The sequence below is a fragment of the Podarcis muralis genome, chromosome 14 (genome assembly GCF_964188315.1).
Source record: "Podarcis muralis chromosome 14, rPodMur119.hap1.1, whole genome shotgun sequence".
Lineage (NCBI taxonomy): Eukaryota > Metazoa > Chordata > Lepidosauria > Squamata > Lacertidae > Podarcis > Podarcis muralis.
The window spans coordinates 41,345,934-41,365,639 of NC_135668.1; the positions used below are offsets into that span (position 1 = coordinate 41,345,934).

Below are 19,706 nucleotides of genomic sequence, written 5' to 3' on the forward strand. Positions count from 1 at the left end.
CCTCTTTTAAAGCCATCCACATTAGTGGCCATCACTGCCTCCTGTGGGAGAGAAGTCCATAGTTCAACTCTGCACTACATGAAGAAGCACTGTCCTGAATCTTCCAGCATTCAGCTTCATTGGATGCCCACAAGTTCTAGTATTGAGAGCCAGTGTGGTGTAGTGGTTAAAAGCAGTGGACTCGTAATCTGGTGAACCAGGTTCGATTCCCCGCTCCTCCACATGCAGCTGCTGGGTGACCTTGAGCTAGACACACTTCTCTGAAGTTCTAGGAGAGAGAGAGGGGGGGGGGAGAAAACTTTACTCTGTCCGCTCTCTCCATGCCACACATAATTTTAAAAACTTCTGTCACCTTGACTCGCCTTTCCTCTAAACTAAAAAGTCCCAAACTACAACCTTTCCCTATAAGGCAGACACTCCATCCCCTTCAGTGCCAGATTTCCGGAGCCCCGTTCGCAACATGAGGAGAACGCAACCCGCATCTGCGTGTGCGCGGGTTGCGATTGGCCACTTCTGCGCATGCGTGTGACGTCATTTTCCACGTCTGCATGAGCGGCGAAACCCGGAAGTAACCCTTTCCTGTACTTCCGGCTCGCCGCGGTACATATCCTGAAAGAACGTAACATGAAGCAGATGTCGCAAGAGGTATGACTGTATAAGCTAAACAAGCTATAGCTTAGGGCCCCACACTCTTGGGGGGTGCAAAAAAATAAAGGAAAAAAACCTTGATGTACACTTCCAAAATATAATATAAAAAACTAATAAAATAAAACCTACATACAGCAACATTGTTTTGTGTTGTGTAGGCTCCTATGATGGAAGCAATGGGCCCCGCCTGCTAGCCTGCTCCCTAAAATATCACTGGTTTGTTCATTTCTATATATAGGCTACATTCTGCATGGACTTGTTGCAGGGCAACGTGTGCAAATGGCTTCAGATACCTATTAGGTCCATAAATTACCATATAGCATATATTCAACACAAAAAACAGCGACAATTTGTTGTTGACAAAGGACAGCTGGGCATATAAAGGGCCCCATTACCTTCAGTAGCTTAGGGCCTCATCAAACCTAAATCCGGCCCTGATCCCCTTGATCATTCTGGTTGTGCTTATCTGAACCTCTTCCAACTCTACCATATTCTTTTTTGAGGTGAGGCAACCAGAACAGAGTATTCCGAAAGCGGCTGCACCACATACCCAGTGGCTCGTGTTGCCTGGAAGACAAGGAAGTGTCTGAGGAGGGGGGTGGCCGGGGGGGGGGGGAGTCCTGAGCACTGTATTTGGGCCCCCAAGCATGAGGCTTCCCACCCCTCCTTCAAAGCCTAATGCACATTGACCCTAACAACAACGATAAGAAAAAGTCTCAGCCTGTTTATGTTGTCGAATATTATCCCTCTTCTTCTTGAAGGAGCTTGGGACAGTTATAGAAAGCAAAGGGTTTGGGGGGGTTGGGGAGGGGGGGCAATGTTGAGCTGAGAAATGGAACTGGGCCAAATGCCAGCTCTTGACCTTCATGGCTCAGCTTAGCCGTGTTAACACATCAGCCACCTGCTTGCAGCGTTTCCGCCCCACAAATGGCATGGGAAACAGGCCTTCAGCATAAGGCAAACATCTGTTTGGAGGAGCAGAGGCTTTTAAACATCTCCAGGTTTTGTTTTTTGTTTTTAATATTTTTTTTTAAGTTCACCTTGTTTCCCATTTTTTTCACTCGTGCTTTTTAAATCGAGCGGTTTCACTCAGCTCAGTCAAGTGTGTTAGGAACATCTGCTTTTGGAGTAACCGGGAACAGTTTAGAGAAAGCAACTGATAGCAAGCGATGAGCAGATGCTGAATCTTGAGAGCTGGGAGCCAAGAGGGAAATTAATAAGAGTCTTTCAAGGGGGCTTAACCATGGAGTGTTCTCAGTCCACTTTTTATTGGCCTGGGAAACAGCCAGGTTGGAGCTCAACAGGGCACAGCCACGGCACGTGTATACTAGTCTCCTAAGTTCTATTAGTTTTTATCTTCATTGTTAATGGTGATGGTTTTTAATTGGTTTGTGGGTTTCGGCCACGTTTGATCTATGGTTTTGTTTGTACTGCTTGGAAAGTATGCGCACATCTCTAAATTTTCTAAATCAATAAATGAAATATGGTAGGCAGGGAATGAATGGCCCCAGTGGGAACAAAGGCACCAATAAGAGCGTTGTGTTTTTTTTTTCTTGTTTTTTTTTGCAAGTAAATTTTTATTCAAAATTTGTGAAGAAAAAAAAGAGCGTTGTGTTTTTTTCAAAGGCTGATCACAAGAGTGGAAGGGAGGATTTTCATTGAGATCACAACTTGGGGAGCATCCTGCGGTTCCGATAAAAATCGTCACCTTGCACCAACCGTTAAATTTTCTGAAAACCTGATGTTCTTTTTTGGAGGATAAGGCTATCAATGTCCACTAGCCTCAGTGGCTTTGTTTGACCTCCACTGTCAGAGGAAGTAAGTCTCTGAATGCCAGTTGCCGGAAACCAGTGGAGGGGAGAGTGCTCTTGCGCTCAGATTCTGCTTGCGGACTTACCAAGAAACATCTGGTTGGCCGCTGTGAGAACAGGATCATAGAATCTTAGAGTTGGAAGGGACACTGAGGATCATCTAGTCCAATCCTCTGCAACAAAAGAATATGCAGCTGTCCCATATGGGGATTGAACCTGCAACCTTGGCATTTTCAGTGCCACACTCTAACCCACTGAGCTATCAGAGACTTAGGATGCTGGACTAGATGGGCCTGTGGCCTAATCCAGCAGGGCTCTTCCTATTTTCTTAGAAGCTATTTTTAGCCACTTGTCTAGAAATGTTCCCACTAAACCAAGGCTGGCCAATGTGGCTGCTCTCCAGATACACCTGGACTCCCAACTCCCATCTTTCCCCATGGTCAACGACGATGGGTGTGGAAGTCCAGCAACAACTAGAGGATGCCTTGTTGGCTACCCCTGCACTAAATCATTCAAGTTTTTCCCTTCCCTTCTGTTTTCATAAATGTAGGTGTGGTTTTTTTGAGCAACGTATGTATAATTTCTGTATATGTTATCTGTACCCAACCCATGTCATAACCGAAAAGAAATCAGGCTGAGGACGTTGGCAAGGCATCGTAAAACACTACTGTGTTTCTGCCATTCCTTTCCAAAACATATGAACAACTGCGCATGCACAGCGACTAATATTAATATTAATTGTATCATTACCAAATAGATTCTGTGGTTCTCGTCCGTGGGGGGCTGGGGGGAAGGGATTCCAGCCCCCACAAAACGCAAGAACATCCCAATAATCTCATTAAAATGAAAGAAGCCGCCATGTTCAATTAGCATAAGTAACCCCAATTTGTAGCAATTGCTTGAGGATAAAGAAAACAGGACAACAAATCATGCAAATGAATAATACTTAGTCTGTCACAGCAGTGGGAGCGACAGTTCAGTGGAGAAGTTCTGGGTATAATGTTAATAAGCTTTACATTTTTTACATTTGTCTTGCTCTGCTTGAATTATGTTTTCTTTTCAAAGCGATAATGACCCAAAACTACCGAGAGCAAAGAGTTTGAATGTAGGGCGGCAAACATGCAGAATGCTTCCTCCGAATTCGGCTGTGCTGAATGGCTCTGTGCCCCAGAGCGGAATTCGTTTTACTTATTATTTATATCAATCGTTCTAGGCTGCATTTTGACCCAAAGGGAGCCAAAGCAGCTCTCAATGTAAAATCCCCCCTCGCCCACACAAAAAAACCATCCTAGTCATAAAGCATCGCAACAAAAACACATTTTAAAATAATGTAGCGAACAGCACAGTGGAACGGAACCATAAAATGGATGGGATTGAAGCCATCTCTCCAAATGGAAGACCAAACAGCAGTGGGGGCTAGTGCCCATTGGGCAGAAGGCAGGGAGACCAACAGTAGGGGGAGCCAGAGCTAATGGGAGGCAGAACCACCACCTGACTGGTTGTAAGGAAGGAAGGCAGAAGTTGGTAGGGACCCGCCTCCCAATGCCAGTAAGGCAAGAATGGGTAACCCATAACCTTGTCAGAGCTAAATAATTCTAATTAGGTCCTCATCCTCTTCCCTTCTGTGTTCTACACAGTTCTAACTTCCATGCAGCTTTATATTTCAACAGGAACTTTAAAGAGTTTATATAGCGCAAGAAAATCCATTTTTAAAAGAGATTAAAAAACAACAACAGAATGGAAGAGACAGAAGAGAAATGATTCAATTCCAGATTCCAGGGGTGGCTAGCATGGTGCTCTCCAGATGTTCCTCAATACATTGCTACATTTCCCAGCACCCTTCACAAACAATGACTCATGTTCCCATGATTCTTTGGAAGGAGCTATTGTGCATTGAATGTGCTTTCAAGGTCTGGTGGAGATGTGAAGACGGGCCAACGGTCTGATTCAGTGTCAGGCACCTTGCAGATCCACACAGGCCGGTGACCATCCCGAATTATCAGAGCAATAATCGTTTTCCCCCTTTGCTTCTGCAGGACGGCTACTTTTCCCACCGGCCGAAGGAGAAAATGCGGACAGACAGCAACAACGAGAACTCCGTCCCCAAGGACTTGGAAAATATAGACAATAGCAACTTTGCTCCCAGGACACAGAAGCAGAAGCACCAGGTGGAGCTGGTGAAAAAGCCCCTGAGCAAGCAGAAGGAGCGTTTGCGGAGGAAGCTGGAGCAGGAGGAGAAGGTGAAAGAGAACTCGCTCCTGGGGAAAAGCTCCAATGAGGTGCTGCAGTACGGCCACCCGGCCCCAAAGACCAGCATCAATGGCAGCCAGTTGAAAGACATCCACAGGTCCCAGGCCAGGCAGCACCATCCGAAGAAGAATGGGAACAGCTCTCCTGAACTCGCCTACGAGCAGCCCCCCAAATGCGAAATCTCGGGCAAGGAGGCCATCTCCGCGCTCTCCCGAGCCAAATCCAAGCAGTGTCGGCAGGAGATTGCTGAGATGTACTGTCAGCATAAGCAGGGGAAGCTGATGCCGGAGCAAGTGACTCGTTTCTGCCCTCTGGAAGGTAAGTTGGCCCATGAGGAAAGGAGAGATGTGGCTGCCACTCCCGATTTTCAAGTAACATAATACAGGGAGCCCTAAAAATGTGCTCTCGAGTTTCAAGTGTGGGGAGGGAGTTTCACGACTTAGGGGCCACCACAGAGAATGCCCTCTCCCGAGCCACCACCACCTGAGCTTCAAGAGGGCATCCTCCACGGATCTTAGCACCCGAGAGGGTCTGTAGGGAAGGAGGTGGTATTTGGGGCTCCCACCATTTAGGGCTTTGAATGCTAATGATAGTGCATGCTAACACACTGCTCTCTCTACTGCTTGGCTGCCTTCTTCATCAGCTCTACTTGCCTGCTTCAAGATGGACACTGTCGATCTTGCTTGCTAGTAATCTGGGGGCAGAACTGCCGGATTCAGTCGCATTTCAACCAATCCTCTCTACTCACGGAAATCAAACACATAGGCAGATGGTTAGACTAGAAAAAGGTTGAGGAGAGCTCTACTAGATCAGCCCACCAGGCCTAGCGTCCTTTTCCGGCATTGGCTAACAAGCAGTTTGTTCCTCAGCAACTGGTCTTCAGAAGCACAGGGCCTCCATGGGTAGCAAATAGCCACGGCCAGCCTTATCCTCAGGACAGACAAAAGAAGGTACTTCTTCACACAGTGCATAGTTAAACTGTGGGACTTGTTGTCCCAGAGGCTGCCATGTTGGATGGCTTTAAAATGGGTGGACAAATTGGTGGAGGTGAAGATTACTCGCAGCTACTAGCCCTGATGGCTGTGTTCTGCCTCCATCTTCAGAGGCAGTAATGCTTCTGAGTACCAGTTGTTGAAAACACAGGAGGTGAGAATGCTGTTGCACTGGGGGTCCTGCTTCTGGGCTTCCCACAGGCATCTGGTTGGCCACCTTGAAAACAAGATGCTGGACTAGAAGGGCCATTGGCCTGATGCAGCGTCTTCTTGAACTGTTCTTACATTCTAATAAAGGTAAAGGGACCCCTGACCGTTAGATCCAGTCGTGGACGACTCTGGGGTTGCAAGCTCATCTTGCTCTATAGGCCGAGGGAGCCGGCATTTGTCCGCAGACAGCTTCCGGCCAGCATGACTAAGCCGCTTCCGGCGAACCAGAGCAGCGCACAGAAATACATTCTAAGACCTCCATAAATATCTCTCGTTTGCCATTGGTTGGTGGCCATTACCTCATCCTGAGGAAGGAAACGCCATATGTCAAACTACACACTGTGTGAAATGGCATTTCCTCCTTCTGTTCCTTCTCCTCAGACATAGAGTTTTGGAGCGAGTTTTGATCAGTGCATATGCCCACCTGCATTCTGTTGTCCCTGAAGAGACTGTCAATCAAATCCCAAACAATGTCTATTTTTTAAATTAAAAAAACAGCAGTTCCATAATTTTCGGCACGACATCTGTATTCTGAGCTATGAAACGTTTACACTACAGTATTAAATTCCTTGTTGAAGCAGCTGATTGATTAAAGAACAGCGTCTTCTGGAACTCGGAAGTTCACATATAAATTACTTTCTGGTGTAAAACCAATGACGCTCTCTCTCAAGTTTTGCATACCTGAAATTGCTGGTTGTTGTTTTTTAAGCCTATTTTCTTTTAATTACCCAGAAGGGAAAAATAGATTGCTCTGTATTTTTTCAATTAAATGGAATGAAATGCAAATGGAGAACATATTCTGTTACTCAGTATACACTTTCAACATAGCTGGAAGTTCAGGCTTCAAGCAACCATTAGTTCAGCATTTTGAACACCCGTCCTAAAGCAGTTATTGCTGGGATCTTGAAAATGCACAATTACGATTCTTAATAACCTCTAAAGGGATGTGACTGTCATTTAAAGGTCCCTGTGCAGCAGGCCTGCTTGTTGGTTAATAACATGCTTCTGCTGCCCAGAAAAGAAAAAAAAAAAATGGGTAGCCCTTTTTGAGCTTGCTTCACTTCCATTTTGAAGAACATGGAAATAAGAGACAAGGTAAGGCAGGACAGGACTGCGTTTTGCTGCCCAATCCTTGGCATTTGCAAACTCTCCCCTTGACACCCACTGGGACATCAATCTTGGTTTCAAATTCTGGAGACACTTGCAGTTGTTTATGCTGCACTCACAGATACCAGGAACATAGCTGTCAACTTACAGATTTGAAAATAAGGGACCAGCAGCCAAAATAAGGGATTTTACTATTGTAAAGAGTTACATACATTGGTAGGATTGACAGATGCTGTCAATCCGGCATGAGGCGGTTGCGGCGCTGTGGCGGCCGCTGAAGCTCCACCCTTCTGTGTCCCTCCCCATCCCCTCATCTTCCTCCTCCCTCAGGCCGCCTCCGGGCTCACGGGAGACCTGGGCGAGAGTCTCTCTCTCCCCCCCCCTGTCTCTTGGGCGGGGAAGGGCCGATGGAACTCCTCGCGCCAGGACGACGGTGCCAGCGCGCGCTCTCTCGCGCGGCGGAAGACCCCGAGCTGCTGCTTCCCTCCCAAGCCGGGCGAGCATGAAACCCGGAAAATTTAAGGGACATCATCAATAAGGGACAGTAGCGGGACATGGCGCTGGGGTAAAGGAGTTTCCCGTCAAATAAGGGACGGTTGACAGCTATGACCAGGAAAGACATGCAAAATCAGGGGTTCTCCAGCAAAGCTGATAATAATAATAATAATACCAAACATTAAAAGCCTCCTGAAACTAGGATAACATTAAAAACTTCCCCAAACTATGATACTACAGTCATAGTATCCCACCCAAGACTTCTGGGAGCTGTAGTTTGTTAAGAGTGCTGAGTTGTTAGGAAACCCTCTGTTCTGCTTTCAGAACTACAATTCCCAGAGTTCCCTGTGGAGAGGGATTGATTGTTAAGCCACTCGGAGAATCGTAACTCTGTGAGGGGAATAGGGGCCTCCGAAGGACTCTCAGCACCCTTGGTGCTCCAGTAAACAACAGCCTTGTTGTGAAGAGCGAGGGAGACAGAATTGTCACTATCATTGGAATAATGTTGCTTTTTACCTGATTGCCGCGAATGAGTCTTGGGTTTGGATGAAAGGGAGTTAATGGGCCAGAATGACTGTCTGATGTCCCTTAGTGGTCAGTGAGCATTTTGTGCCAGCCACATCCTTTGTTTGGAAAAATTGCAGGTAATTGAGCCAAGATGAGTGATGGATGTCTCTTTAAGGGCACTAATTGTTAGAGGGTGATTTCCCAGTCCCACATCTTCCCTGGAATGTGGAAAGCTATTTGGGGAAAGTGGAACACCTTCCCCATCACCCACTCCTAGCTAAAGGTTTGGGGTTGCTATGTGAAGTCTGTGTATGAGAAAAGCTGCACTTAAAATTTGGGAGACAGACATAGGGAGAGAGAAATGAGCTGTGTCCCTGGAAGGCTGGAAATATCTTGGGGCAGCTCTCTCTGGGGATGTGGTGTGGGGCAATGGGTCTGCTGATTTGATAAGAGTGCTTAAGCGATTAATCTCCGTCGTTGCTGGAGGTGCGAAATCTATTGCCCTCCTATTTGCTAGACTCCAGCTCCCATCAACCCCATTCAGCATAGCCAATGTTAAGGGATGATAGGAGCTGCAGTCCCATAACATCTGGAGAGATGCAGTTCCTTACCCCTGGCCTATGCCCGGCTTGCATATTTGAAAGTAATCGCTCTAAGTCTGCAATGAGCTCCTTGGTAGTGCTGGTGGACTCTCCCTGGTTGGAAGTTTCTAAACCAGCCTTTCTCAACCTGTGGGTCCCCAGATATTGTTGAACTACAACTCCCATCACCCCTAGCTAGCAATGCCAGAGCTCAGGGATGATGGGAGTTGTAGTCCAACAACATCTGGGGACCCACAGGCTGAGAACCGCTGTTCTAAACCAAGATTGGGTGGCCATATGCCAGGGATTCTTTAGCTGTGATTCCTGCTCTTGGAGTCCTTTCCAACTCTACAATTCTGTGATTCTGTTTTCCTATGATCTCTCCTCTCCAAGGAAGCCAAACCCTTGCAAAGCATTGCCCCTGGAACATTTTACTCCTTTGGGGTCCCCAACACATTTTGAAATCTGTTGTGAGGACCACAAAATACCCATTTCACAGAAGGAAAATCAGCAGTGCTTAAAAGCGCCCCCCCAAAAAACCCAGATAAAACATCTGCACAGACCTTAAAATGAATTAAACATATATACCGTATTTTTCGCTCCATAAGACACACTTTTTTCCTCTTAAAATCTATGTGTGGTCCCTGGGGCTGGGGGGGGGGACCCAGGCTTCCCCCGCCAGCCCCGACCTGCTCTTTGGGGCTGGCAGTGGGGGAAAGCCAGGCTTCCCCCCACCACCAGCCCCACCAGCTCGGGGAGCATCGGGAAGGCTGCTCCTTTCGCTGAAGCCTTTCCTTTCACCTCTCCTTTCGCTGAAGCCAGGAGAGTCCTGCTCTCCTGGCTTCAGCGAAAGGAACCCGCTGCACTCTGGAGGCTTCAGGTTGCCTTCACTGAAGGCGAAGGCAATGTGGGAGAGGGAGAGCTGTGCTCTGTTTCTCCTGCCGCTTCGCTGAAGGGGCGCTGCGCAGAGAGGGGGAGAATTTTTATTTCTTGTTCTCCCCCTCTAAAACAAGGTGCGTCCTATGGTCGGGTGCGTCCTATAGAGCGTAAAATATGGTATAAAAACGGAGACTGTACCCTATAAAAAAGGCACCTGCCCCCACCTGTTTGCAGGTGTCATAGCACCCATGGGTGCCACGCTGGGGGGTGGGGGAATCGGCGTGTAGCGTACAACAAATGCAGACAGGAGCCTGGCCACTTCCTTTTTATTTCCAGGATGCGCTATGCTTGTGTCAGCATCACTTCCCATCGGTACAGGAATCGACTCCTGCCAATTTCCATTTTGTCCCCATCTCTGGGGATAATTGATAGTCCGGAGAACCAGCCGGGGTGTAATATTTAATATTAATGCCTGCTCTCATGCTGGTTGTGAATTAGCTTTGCTAGACTCAATCATATGTCCTCAGCAGGCACATGTGTAATTAAAAAGGAGCGCACGTCGGGTTCACAGTTGCACTGAGATCTGCCTGCTGTAAAAGGGCCGTATGTTCCTTTGGGTTTGCATACTGGAGGAATGTAATTATGGTATTGCTAAATACTTCTAGGGTTCTGGTAGATTCTCCCCCACCAAAAAAAATAAATATATTTTTTAAAAGAACACTCTCCTTACCTGGAGCAATGCTATTTCCAAAATAGAAGGGTGGGTTGTTTTTTAGCGCAGGATTTCTTGCTGTGCTTTCCTAATGAATAAAAGCAATGGACGCACAAAGGGAAGCTGGATTTTTGCTGAAGTTCAGTTTTTGCACACACCAAAAAAAATGGATGGGGTAGGAGTAATGTTCACAAAAAAACTGACTTTCCACACTTTTCTTTCATCTCCCTCCATCCCACACTTGTTATTGCTGTTGTTTAGTCGTTTAGTTGTGTCCAGCTCTTCGTGACCCCATGGACCAGAGCACGCCAGGCACTCCTGTCTTCCACTGCCTCCCACAGTTTGGTCAGAGTCATGTTAGTAGCTTTGAGAACACTGTCCAACCATCTCATCCTCTGTCGTCCCCTTCTCCTTGTGCCCTTCATCTTTCCCAACATCAGGGGCTTTTCCAGGGAGTCCTCTCTTCTCATGAGGTGGCCAAAGTATTGGAGCCTCAGCTTCACGATCTGTCCTTCCAGTGAGCACTCAGGGCTGACTTCCTTAAGAATGGATAGGTTTGATCTTCTTGCAGTCCATGGGACTCTCAAGAGTCTCCTCCAGCACCATAATTCAAATAATTCATAATCCCACACTTAGAAACATAGAATTTTTGAGTGGAAAGGGACCTGAGAGTCATCTAGTCCAAATGTAGGAATCTCAACTAAAGAATCCCTGACATGTGGCCATCCAACCTCTGTTCAAATTTGAAAGGAGAGGAAAAGAGGGGAACCTGGGAGAAAGCTATATTTGGCAGGGAAGAATCCGAGAGAACTGGGTTGTTTGAAAGGAAGAGAAAGGCGAGGATGGGAGAGGGGCCCCTGCTTCACTTCAGATCAACAAGCACCAGCTTGAAAGGCAGGAAAGCCTGGTTTAAAAATATGTCTTGTTAATGAATGGTTAGGAGATACAGAGCAAATCACATTGAAGCATGGCATTTGAGATGTGGTTTCCTTTGGGCCTTAATTGGATTAGTGGGATCATATTAAAGATATAGCGACTATGCGATGTTTAGAGGATTATTCAGCCCCTTTCTCTTTTTCATTTTTTGTATCATCTAATCCTGTTGATTGGGAGCTGCTTTAGAGTTAACTGCAACCAGGCAAGCAAGGCCCAAGTTTCGGTCTTCCATCTGCTCCCAAGTGCCTCTTGCCTTACCGCAATGGAATTTCACAGAAATGGAAACAAGCATGGCGGCTTTTCCAGAAGATGCCCACACTATAGCTAAGCCCCACTTTCGCTTAGTGCTACACCAAGTACTCCAGATTGCGCACGTCAACCCTGATGGTTTCCCAGTCATTTAAACTTTAGAAAACGCTTCTTAACTATCAGAGCATTTCCAGGAATGCGGTAAGCTCCTAGAGATATCAAGAATCCTCTGTCCCTGAAAGGCTTTTTTCTTTCTTTTTTTAAGGCTTTCAGGGATGTGTTTAGATATTAGAGTCACTTGCCAAGGTTAGGGCAGGAGTGGTCAAAAGGTAAAGGTAAAGGTACCCCTGCCCGTACGGGCCAGTCTTGCCAGACTCTATGGTTGTGCGCCCATCTCACTCAAGAGGCCGGGGGCCAGCGCTGTCCGGAGACACTTCCGGGTCACGTGGCCAGCATGACAAAGCTGCATCTGGCGAGCCAGCGCAGCACACGGAAACGCCGTTTACCTTCCCGCCAGTAAGCGGTCCCTATTTATCTACTTGCACCCGGGGGTGCTTTCGAACTGCTAGGTTGGCAGGCGCTGGGACCGAGCAACGGGAGCGCACCCCGCCGCGGGGATTCGAACAGCCGACCTTTCGATCGGCAAGCCCTAGGCGCTGAGGCTTTTACCCACAGTGGTCAAAGAAGGTGGTTAAAGTCAGGCCAAATTAGGCAGAACATATGAGAGTATGAGATGCCGCTATGGATGGGTAGATCTCAGTTTTGGTTTCTCTCTCAGTTCTTCATGTTTCCAGTCTTAAAGTTCACTTCCCCACATTCCCACATCAGTTTGCAACTTCCCCCCCCCCCCTAAGTCCTCATGAAAATTGATCAGCGTTTTAGTGGGAATTTATCCTAAAATACAAATATATATATATATGGCATTGTGCCTGCTGTACTCAATTTTTGCAAAGCAGTTTTCCTTAATAGAATTAATTTGCAAATAGATGCATTTTTACATATGTGTTTTCGTACCCTTTACTTGTGGAAGAGCGGCATTACAAAATTCAGAGAGAAGTGTGAATTTTAAAAGATGGCTGTGTTTTGCTCCTTAATTAGTTTTGGGAAATGCAGATTAGGTAGAATTACCTTTAAATGCAATCTGAATTGAACTTCTTCCCCGCCCCTCGTCCCTGGAGAACTGGCCAGGTGGACAAATAGTCTGATATGGTATGAGGCAAGTTTCTGTTTTCTTTAAGAAGGAAAGCCTCCTCCAAAATTTCCTCCCCGTTAGTGAGAATGTCTTGGGGAGAGGATTTTTCCATGGAGTTGGGGCAAACCTTTTAGTTCCTGCCCACCTTCCTAGCAACAGACTATTGTTACACCCCCACCTTGGCAACAGGAATTTGTCCTGAGTCAGTACAGGGTTAACATACGTGGAATATATTTTTATCATAAACTTTTAGCTACAGGGATTTGATGTAAGGTGGTGAAGACAGAAAGGCTCTATTTTGTTATGTGTGTGCTATTGTAACGCAGCACACACGCGCACCCCCTATGAGTAATCTCCCAAAGCCTGCCAAACAGAACCAGTGTTAATTGCTTATGCTAGAATCTATTTGCTGTTGGAAATGTCACACCATAAATTATGTTTCATTTCTCCATCTGACAAGCAATGTACCCGAAATAAATTGGTCCCGTTTCCACTCTTCTCCCTCCGCTCTGATGTCAAATTTATTTGCGGTATCCTTCAATTGATATCCACGGCGTGTGTCGTGGGTTGCGTTGCTGTTGTTTTTTGGAACTGCAAAAAGAAACCCGCGGAAAAAAACTCTAATCAATGTTAAAATAGCTGAAATGCTGTTAATAAGCACAACAGCAGCAGCAGCAGCAACAACAACAACAACAGAGTGTGGTTGGTGCAAACAGTCCAAGCAGGATGGTGCAATTTAGTAGATTTTGAGGGGATTAAAATTGCACTGAAACCATCCTTTTCAGCAGTGGGAAGCAAAGCCAAGCCGATTGACAGTCTTGCTAGGGAGAGAAACGACTCTTGCTTATTCACGAGTGTCAGGGCTGGAGTCCTAAACAGGTCAGTGAGGAAGGATGCAGATCTCTGTTGTCAGTGAAGCGAAAAATGTATTCAAGGAAATGAACATACAATGCGGCGTAGTGGTCTCAGAAACCCTTCCCAGTAGGTCTTGCTCCTATGGAGCAGTTGCCAGGACTGAAGGTCCCTGCCTTCCACCTTTTCTAAGGCTCCCATCTAAGAAAGCAAGAGTCCTGAGGCCTCATCGAGTGAGCTCCCGATTCTTCCTTTGAAGTCAAATCTCCTGGTGCCAGGTGATTGACTGGTGAGAAGCCCCACCCACCTAGCAAAGGTGACCTAAGGAGGGTGGGCCTATTCTGCATCCAGCCCAACGTCCAGATCCAGTTCCCCATCCCTAGACGACACTGGTAACTGGGTGAACTAATGGGGGATAGGGCTATCAATGGTTACTGGCCACAACTGCTGTGTTCCACCTCTCCTGTTGGGGGCAGTATACCTTTGAATGCCAATTACGTGGAATCACAAGTGGGTGGGAGTGGTCTTGCACTCAGCTCTTGCTTTGGGGGTTCCGATTGGGGCCTCTGGTTGGCCACTCTGAGAACAGGGTGCAGGGCTGGATAGGCCTTTGGCCTGATCCTGCAGGGTTCATCTTAAGCTGCTAATGCTCTGAACTCAGTAAACAACAGCTTCCTATCTTCAGTGGCGTAGCGTGGGGGGTGCAGGGGGGGGGCGGCCACACCGGGCGCAACATCTGGGGTTAGGGCAAATCCACAGGTTAGGGGGCGCAAATCCACGGGTTAGGGGGCGCAAATTACTTGCCTTGCCCCGGGTGCTGACAACCCACGCTACGCCACTGCCTATCTTTGCCATGTTTGCCTTTGGATCTGCTGCCCCCTGCGAGAAAGTGAAGATTCTGCTCTGTCCTGTTTCGTTGTCCTAAAGAGAAGGAGGGGAAGTTACGTTATCGATCAACCAGGCTTTTAATATGCCCGAAATAGAGCAAAATGAGAGATGGAATCAATAAAGATTATTTCCCTGAGTCTAATTTGAGCCTTTTGCCTTGATAAATCCTCCCCCCCTCCTTTCTCTCACTTCTTTTTTTGGTGACATCCATGGTGTTTGTTATATTACATCAATATTGTTGCCTTTTCGGTTAATTTATTTCATCTGTGACGCTTTAGAGGCCGTGGTTAACTGCCCGCAGTTACCTGCGCTTTGAAGGATTAGAACCTAAAAATGGATTATGTGAGATCAAAGCAGAGGAGAAGAGATTTGAATCAGGCTGCCTGAGCATCCATTCCTGCGAGGGTTGGCATAGTTTTGTTCCTTCTATCTGGAAGGGCGAGGAAATCCGTGCAGAGTTTAGGAAAGACAACTCGATCCAACTGGGGCATGGGAAGCCTTATACGGAGTGAGGCTTTGTCTACACTGGCTGGCAGTGTCTCTGTAGGGATACAGAAAGCAGTCCCTCCCAGCCCTAACTGGGGATCAAACCTGGGACCTTCTGCACACAAAGCGGATTCTCTCTCTCACTGAGCTGTGGCCCTTGCTCAATGCTTGCATCAGTACCTCAGAAGAAAGAACCAGAGTGTCCCCAGATCTCCTTGTACATCTCTGAATTCATACCTGCCAATGCTTATTCGTTACATGTGCTAACAGAAGTACTCATTTAGAGATCTTTACCAAAAAACAATTGTGCACCACCAACACTTTAAAAAAGAATAAAGATGAACAGCATTGCGGTTACCTTAGAAATCTTGCCTTGCTTATTACTGCAGGGGAAATAACCAGTAAATGCCGATATTACCTTAGCTAGTGTAAGGGAATTAGCAAGAAGCATGCGGTATAAAAACGTTTATTTGAGCAAAATGGCCAACAGAAAGTGAAAATTGCTTTGCAGCTTGAAACACCATTGCAGAGATGTGAAATGGTAAAATAATAAAGGTGATTACAACTTATACAGGCTACCATTCCCCCTGGGGCCATAAACTTAAACTGCTTCTGGTATAAATCTATAATATATAAGCAGAGAGATGCCTTATATAGACTTATTCAGGTGTTTCCCCCACCACCACCCATTTAAACTGGGCAAATTGTATTAATGATTGTTGCTGTTATGTATACAGTGTGTTACAAGCTATTGCGAAACACCCTAGATGATACAGAAATCGAAATAATTCAGAATTATGGGATATTGAGGCCTTAGCTCAGGATAGGTTGTTATAAGAAGGCCTCCAAATAATTAGCTGTAGGGCAAAGATACAGAACCTGTGGCCCTCCAGATGTTGCTGGACTACAGCTCCCATCATCCCAGACCATTGGCCGTGCTAACTGGGGCTGATGGGAATTGGAGTCCAAAAGCATCTGGAAGGTCAAAAATACCTCCCTCTTCCCCTAGTGGAGGCTGGTCCACTGCTGACCTCTCTATATAACCAGTCAGGTGGTGGCTCTGTGTCATGGACTGGCTGGATGCAAGGAGAGATGGGAAACACTAGTTGGGGAACCTCCAAGGGAACCCGGCTCTGAGCCAGAGGACTGGTGGTGGAACAACGATGAGCAGTCAGAGAGAGAAGAGGGAGCCGACTGAGTGGAGGTGGTGTTGGAAGCTGAAGAGGCAACAGGGTTTAGTGAGCAGGACGGGGCTGTGGCAGAGAGCAGTCCAGAAGCAGAGGCAGAAGCTGAGGTGGGTCAAGAGGCAGAGATGAGGCAAGCTGCTGAAGAAGCCTCTTACTTCAACCAGCTTTCCTCCCAGAAGAAGCATGAAGAGGGCGGAACAAAGAGAGAGAAGACAAATGAGAGTGAGGCTGCTGGGAAAGGAAGCAAGGGAGGAGGAGACTTAAGGAGCAGTGGGAAGGTGGGGATCTTCAGTCCTCGCAACTGCCTCATCGGGGCAAGACCTATTGGGAAGAGTACCAATGGGTGCTAGCCACCACTGCCTGGAAGGGATGGTGGGCATCAGTTCTTTAAAAAAAGAGGGGAAAAGCCAACGTAACCAGCCCTTCCCAAGAGATTGCGTCATTTATAGACATATTCTCAGCAGAGCTGGAGCTTTTTGTAGCCAAGGAGCCCTCGCAGGGCGGGCAGTACAGCGAAAAAGCACCTCTCTGCATCCACCAAATAGATGATCCTTGTATAACCATTTAGTATTCACTGTGATCGTGTTGATTATGATGAACTAATTAGCTGTTAAGTGATGTGATAGGTATTTTTAATAGGGAATTCATTCTAATTCCACAGTAATGAATGTACTGTTACTTTTAAGTGCTATTTGTTTATGCATATGAGTCGATGGAGGAGAGGGGGGGAAACGCGGCGGGCTCCTATGCTCCAACAAAGCAAGGAAATAATTGTGATTTGTCTCCGAGGGATGATAGCATCTTCATAATTAGAAATGTCAAAAAAGCAAGTTTGCTGTTAAGATTATTGGTCTGGCAAGATAGCTATCCTTGTAAATTAGATTCCATATCGCTGTATCTCGCTTGTACATGTCGCGTACCAGCGTCCTGGTTATTAGGCGCTGATTTGTAAAACACAAAAATGATTTCAGCAATTGCTTATGACTATGAAATCCTAAATGAAGAGAATTATATTTTGTTTTGATGTTTTGGGTTTTTTTTTATTTAAAAATGCATAAACAGCTACTTTGCCGGTGCATTCTGGTTCCATATAGAATGCAGTTTGCATGCGACTGGATGCAAGGAGAGCCAGGAGAATATTCAAATAACAAGAATGACTGGCATGCTGATCAGACTCCATATACTTGTGAAATGCAGGTTGAAGAGGTTAGTTTTGTTGTTGTTTAGTCGTTTAGTCGTGTCCGACTCTTCGTGACCCCATGGACCAGAGCACGCCAGGCACTCCTGTCTTCCACCGCCTCCCGCAGTTTGGTCAGGCTCATGTTTGTAGCTTCGAGAACACTATCCAACCATCTCATCCTCTGTCGTCCCCTTCTCCTTGTGCCCTCCATCTTTCCCAACATTAGGGTCTTTTCCAGAGAGTCTTCTCTTCTCATGAGGTGGCCAAAGTATTGGAGCCTCAACTTCACGATCTGTCCTTCCAGTGAGCACTCAGGTCTGATTTCCTTAAGAATGGATGCGTTTGATCTTCTTGCAGTCCATGGGACTCTCAAGAGTCTCCTCCAGCACCATAATTCAAAAGAATCAATTTTTCGGCGATCAGCCTTCTTTATGGTCCAGCTCTCACTTCCATACATCACTACCGGGAAAACCATGGCTTTAACTATACGGACCTTTGTTGGTAAGGTGATGTCTCTAGTTTTTAAGATGTTGTCTAGATTTGCCATCGCCTTTCTCCCAAGGAGCAGGCGTCTTTTAATTTCGTGACTGCTGTCACCATCTGCTGTCGGGCCAGCCGTTACAAGTGGCACTTCTTTAATATAAAATAAAGACATAGAGAGCGAGTAATATTCCATAATAAGAGAGCGAGCTCATTGAGACTTCTCCTCTCCTCCGATCACTTTTTATTATCCTTTGTTCTGTCCAGCCGCATGGCTGCATTCCAATGTCTCACGTTACCTCATCCGGTCAAGCTTTAACCCACCCACAAACGATATAGGGTTACACTGCCCAGAGGGGGGGGGGAACATAACTCCTTATAAGGTCAATGCATTCCAATGCATTGTAAAGCTCAGAGTGCTGGTCAGCTGAGGTCAGGGGGCACCCTGCAATATTGCAAGCCTTTACCATGGCTTTATGACTCCCACATGCCCTCTTTCTTTATATTTTAATCAGAGCCATATATATGGTTATGTCGAGCGCGATAAGCGACTCTTGTGAGACCGGAAGTGGGCCGCGGACTGGAGAACCATGCAGTACATACAGAAATTAAAGAAGGAGTACATTGTATATAGCAACACAAAATAATGCAAATAACTACTATAATAATCACTATAATCAATAAATGTTGAAGCCAACTTCCATCCGGAAGCCAAGAATATAAGAATTCTGATTCCAAGCTGCATGGTAGGCTTCCTTTCTAGTTTTTAACCATGCACTGGTATGCACTGGTATTGGTCACTGTATGTTCCTGTAAGAGAACAAGAGCTATTAAACATGAATTTCAAAGTATATTGACAGTTTGGATATATGCCCCATGATTCTTTCCCCTCTTTAATTTGAAAACAAATGGGGGCAGGCATACACACCCAACATTTAGAAGCATGCAATAAACTGGTAAACATAATCATATCTTGTACAAAAATATTATTCCTCCATATCTTATGATAATTTTCACCCCTAAAAGTCTTATTCAACAACACTGTTCTTCTAGTTCGAGAGTGGCTGAGCCGTGGATGCTGCCAGCCAGAGTAGGATTCTGATGACAGCGGCTTGCCAGCTGATAAGTTGAAATATGGTGGTTTCAACTGGACTAGATCGTCTGCTTCTCTTCCTTGTATAACGGTGCAGCAAAGGATGGCAAGGCAAATGGTTAGGAAGGCGCTTCCGCGGTTGAAGATGCTCGCCATGGCCGCACGCCATCCTTGGGAACAGGAAGCACCTTGGGACACAATATCCCTAGCTTGGGCCAAAGGAATAGAAAACTGCTTAGCTAATGCTTTCGCAGGGAGATGAAAGGTGTTATGACATAGTACAGGATCAGAAAAGAGAGAAAAGGCAGAAATGTTCTTCAAGGCTGCATCTGCTCTTGCATTGCCCTCTGCTAAATACCCTGGGTGCAATGTGTGGGAGCGAAGATGTGCAACATAATAAGGGAACTCTCTGTGCTGAAGTAAAGCTTGCAGGGCAAGAAACAAGGAAAACAAGTCAGAATCCAAAGAAGGAGTTATATAGGATACTGGTAAAATAGCAAAAAGGCGATATACATACTGAGTCATATCCACAATAAGATTGAAAGTTAAAGTAGGAAAGGATTGAAAGGCAAGAATCACAGCCTCTAGTTCAGCTCGCTGGGCAGAAGACTGTGGAGAGGTAAATAACATTTCCATTTTCCTCCCTCCTCCCATGTCACCACCCCCCTACTTCTTGTTCCATCCGTGAAAAGGGTCAGTGCAGAGGGGAGAGGTGTGAGAGACAAGGGGATAGCCAAGACATAGGTGACCTGCGTCAGAAATGTCAAACGGTCATCCTTTGGAGGGTTAAAAATGATGACACCTATAAAATCTGCCAAAGCAATTTGCACGGCAGCATTTGTGATCAATAAATGCTGCTGTTCAGTCTGTGAAAAAGGCAAATAAATTGATGCAACATCAAAACCGCTCAAAGCTATTGCTCGTGAACGTCCTTTGATAACAATGTCTGATGTGGATTCAATTACGGAATA

General features: G+C 46.3%; 1 protein-coding gene across 2 annotated transcripts in view; it reads left to right on the forward strand.

Moving 5' to 3' along the window:
- The window catches only part of XYLT1 (xylosyltransferase 1), a 166,907-nt gene that overhangs the window by 91,396 nt on the left and 55,805 nt on the right, over positions 1 to 19,706 (forward strand). For both annotated transcript variants that reach the window (XM_028707063.2, XM_028707062.2), the window contains one exon: positions 4,496 to 5,027. In XM_028707063.2, the coding sequence (XP_028562896.2) occupies positions 4,496 to 5,027 (532 nt within the window). The remainder of the gene's footprint in view (positions 1 to 4,495; positions 5,028 to 19,706) is intronic.